The sequence below is a fragment of the Vitis vinifera genome, chromosome 9, assembly GCF_030704535.1.
Source record: "Vitis vinifera cultivar Pinot Noir 40024 chromosome 9, ASM3070453v1".
In the NCBI taxonomy this organism is placed as follows: domain Eukaryota; kingdom Viridiplantae; phylum Streptophyta; class Magnoliopsida; order Vitales; family Vitaceae; genus Vitis; species Vitis vinifera.
In genome coordinates this window covers 1122146-1125333 of record NC_081813.1, presented here as the reverse complement: position 1 = coordinate 1125333, position 3188 = coordinate 1122146, and the positions used below count along the sequence as shown (strand labels likewise).

Genomic DNA, 3188 nt, shown 5'->3' with positions numbered 1-3188 from the left:
TCATTAATTAAATAATTTTCAAATCAAATTATACTTTATACATAAAATTTATTAAATTTTAAATTCTTTTGATGAATTTTTAAATTTTTAATAATAATTTGTATTTAAAAAAATCTTATTAAATCAAAGCATTCTAGAATATTGTATTTGTAATTTAGTACTAAATGTATACATGTAATATAAATTTTGGTTTATTTACATGTTAAAAAAGTTAAACTTCATTCTATATTCATTTTAAATAAAATATTATTAACAATTTATTATTAAATTATTATTATTGTTCAATTTTAAATAAAATATTATTAATAATTTATTGTTAAATTATTATTATTGTTAAATTATTATTATTGTAAACTTTTAACAAAAAAGAAATTAATGACACTTTTACGGAAATGTTAGTACCTATATAATTTTTTTAACACATACTAAAATAGTATATTCTTTTATAAGAAAAATAAAATTTATGCTTTTATTATAATATTGTTATTATATATGTTTTTACTAAAAATGATTTATTTTTTAATTTATTTATAATTATAGAACTAATTTTATTTTTAATAAGACTTAAATTAAATTTAATTAATATTATAGAAATTAAATTTACAATGTTTTTATAAAATCAAAATAGAAAAAATTATTTTAAAAAATTATTTATCTAAATAAGTTTTTTTTTTTGAACAACTTCTCAAACACCCTTATTTTAATAAATTCTAAAAATCCATTTTTTATTCTTTAATTTAAAACAAATATAAAAAAACATGCTCTAACTTTCTAATTTTAAGTGAAAAGTGAAGCTCATTTAGATGGTCTTTAATAAAAGAATAAAAATTAAGTGCTAAACTTTAATGTTGAGTTATAAATTATTGGGAAGTTACGAGTGGTAAATGAATAAAAGTGAAATTTTTGGTATGAATTTGATTTAAGAATTTGATTTTACAAATTTATTCTTTTATTCTATTTTTGGCTCTATTTTCACAGAGAAGAGGAGCGAGAGCAATGCAGATATTGCCAGAAAGTGTGCGGAAACTTTGGAATGAATGGGAGCTACGCTTGATAGTTCCACTAAGCCTCTTCCTAGAAATCGTCCTCATCATCTTTAGCAACCGACGAAAGTCCACAGCCACACCTTGGATCAGAATCCTGATTTGGTCGGCGTACATGTGCGCAGACTGGGTGGCAACATTATCCCTTGGTACCCTCGCCAACAGCCAAGGAGATTCTAAAGGTAAACTTCTGGATCCAAACTATACCCTCATGGCATTTTGGGCGCCATTCCTTCTCTTGCACCTTGGTGGTCCGGATACTGTCACAGCTTACTCTATAGAAGAAAATGAGTTGTGGTTAAGGCACTCGCTTGGACTAGTTATCCAAGCTGGAGTGGCTTTTTACGTGTTTCTGAGGTCATGGGCAGGGACTCCACTCACATTTCTGTCCATTCCAATGTTTGTGGCTGGAATTATCAAGTATGGAGAGAGGACCTGGGTTCTCAGGTTTGCAAGCAAGAATCACTTTAGAGATTCTTTGCTTCCTGGACCTGATTATGCTGATTTCTTGAAGGGATGTAGTTCAAGGAAAGACGAAAGGCAGGTTAATAGAATCACAAAAGTAGAGATCGAAATTCCTGGTGGAAAATATCTTCATATAGCTTACTTCTTATTCAAGCAGCAATAGAGCCATCTTTATGCAGACCTCATCCTCAGCCCGGATGACCAAAAAACCAGTGAGGGCATCATCAGGTCCATATCCTTCGAAGAGGCCTTCAAAGTGGTAGAGATGGAGCTTAGTTTCTTGTATGACGCGCTCTACACCAAGGCAACAGTGGCCTATTCTCTATTAGGCATTATTCTCCGCACTGTCAGCTTCTTGTCCACTATTTCTACCTTAGCGGCCTTCTGCTTCTTCATCGATAGGCATGAGTTCTCAAACATTGACATCAACATTACTTACGCGTTACTCTTTGGAGCTATTTTTCTGGAGATTTACTCTATCATTATGCTGATTTTGTCTGACTGGAGCATTGTCTGGTTGAGCAGTAAGAGCAACTCCGTTGCTGATTCCATTTGCCGAGCCATTGCCTCTTTTCAATCAGTTGTAACCAGTGACCAGAGATGGTCTAGACGCATGGCACAAAACAATTTAATTGATTCTTGCCTCAGAGACAAAACCAAGTTCAATCCGGTTCCCAGGTTCTTTGACATGAACAAATTCTTGGAGAGGTACTGGTACATGACTTGGGAGAAGGTGGATGACATGAAGAAACCCATCTTCTACTGGCTCCTAGAGATGACAAATGATGCCGGGGATCGCAGGAAGCTACTCAAATACAGAGGTGATAATGTGACTAGAAAAAAAGGGTTTTTTGAAACGCTTCGTTGGAGTATAATTGATGTGGAATTTGATCACAGCATCCTCCTCTGGCATATCGCTACAGATCTCTGTTATCCTTGTGATGTCGACAAATCCCCAGATACCAATCTCAAGTCAAGATGCAAAATAAGCAAATGCTTGTCTGAGTATATGTTGTATCTGTTAGTCATGTGTCCATTTATGCTGCCAAAAGGGATAGGGGAGTTTCGGTTCCGAGACATTTGTTCAGAGGCCAAAAGATTTTTTCAGGAAAGAAGCAACTCCATATCTAACAGAAATGAAGCTTGCGGATTGCTGCTTGAAGTTGACACGGAAGTTGAGCCCAGAGATGCGAAAGAAGATAAAAGCAAGTCGGTGTTATTTGAGGCATGTAGGCTTGCCAAAATGTTTGAATCATTGGAAATAGATGCTGCAGGAGAGAAATGGGAGATGATAAGTGGGTGGAGATGTTATGCTATGCTGCTAGTCATTGTGGATGGATTCAACACCGTCAACTATTCCACCACCGTCAGCAACTCCGGCGAGGCGGGGAGCTACTCACTCATGTCTGCCTTCTTATGTCTCACCTTGGCTTAACCGAGTAAATTCCAAGTATTGGAAGGTGAAATTGATCTATAAGTTGTACCACATTTTTAAAAGTATAAAATAACTAGTATATAACTTTTGACGCTTAAATAAAATTAAATAATAAATTTTTTTCCATCAATATATTTTTACACTTAAATCTTATAAATATTTTATTTAATAATATTTTTAATATATTTATATTCATTTTTATCGTGATTTAATCTAGTGATATTAAATATAAAAAGAGGAAATGT

General features: G+C 33.1%; 1 protein-coding gene across 1 annotated transcript; it reads left to right on the top strand.

Annotated features, from left to right (window-relative positions):
- The first annotated feature begins 1773 nt into the window (after positions 1-1773).
- LOC100263568 (uncharacterized) lies at positions 1774-2943 on the top strand. The gene has a single exon (XM_019222054.1). It carries the CDS (start codon positions 1774-1776, stop codon positions 2941-2943), a length of 1170 nt encoding a protein of 389 aa, XP_019077599.1.
- The last annotated feature ends 245 nt before the right edge of the window (positions 2944-3188 follow it).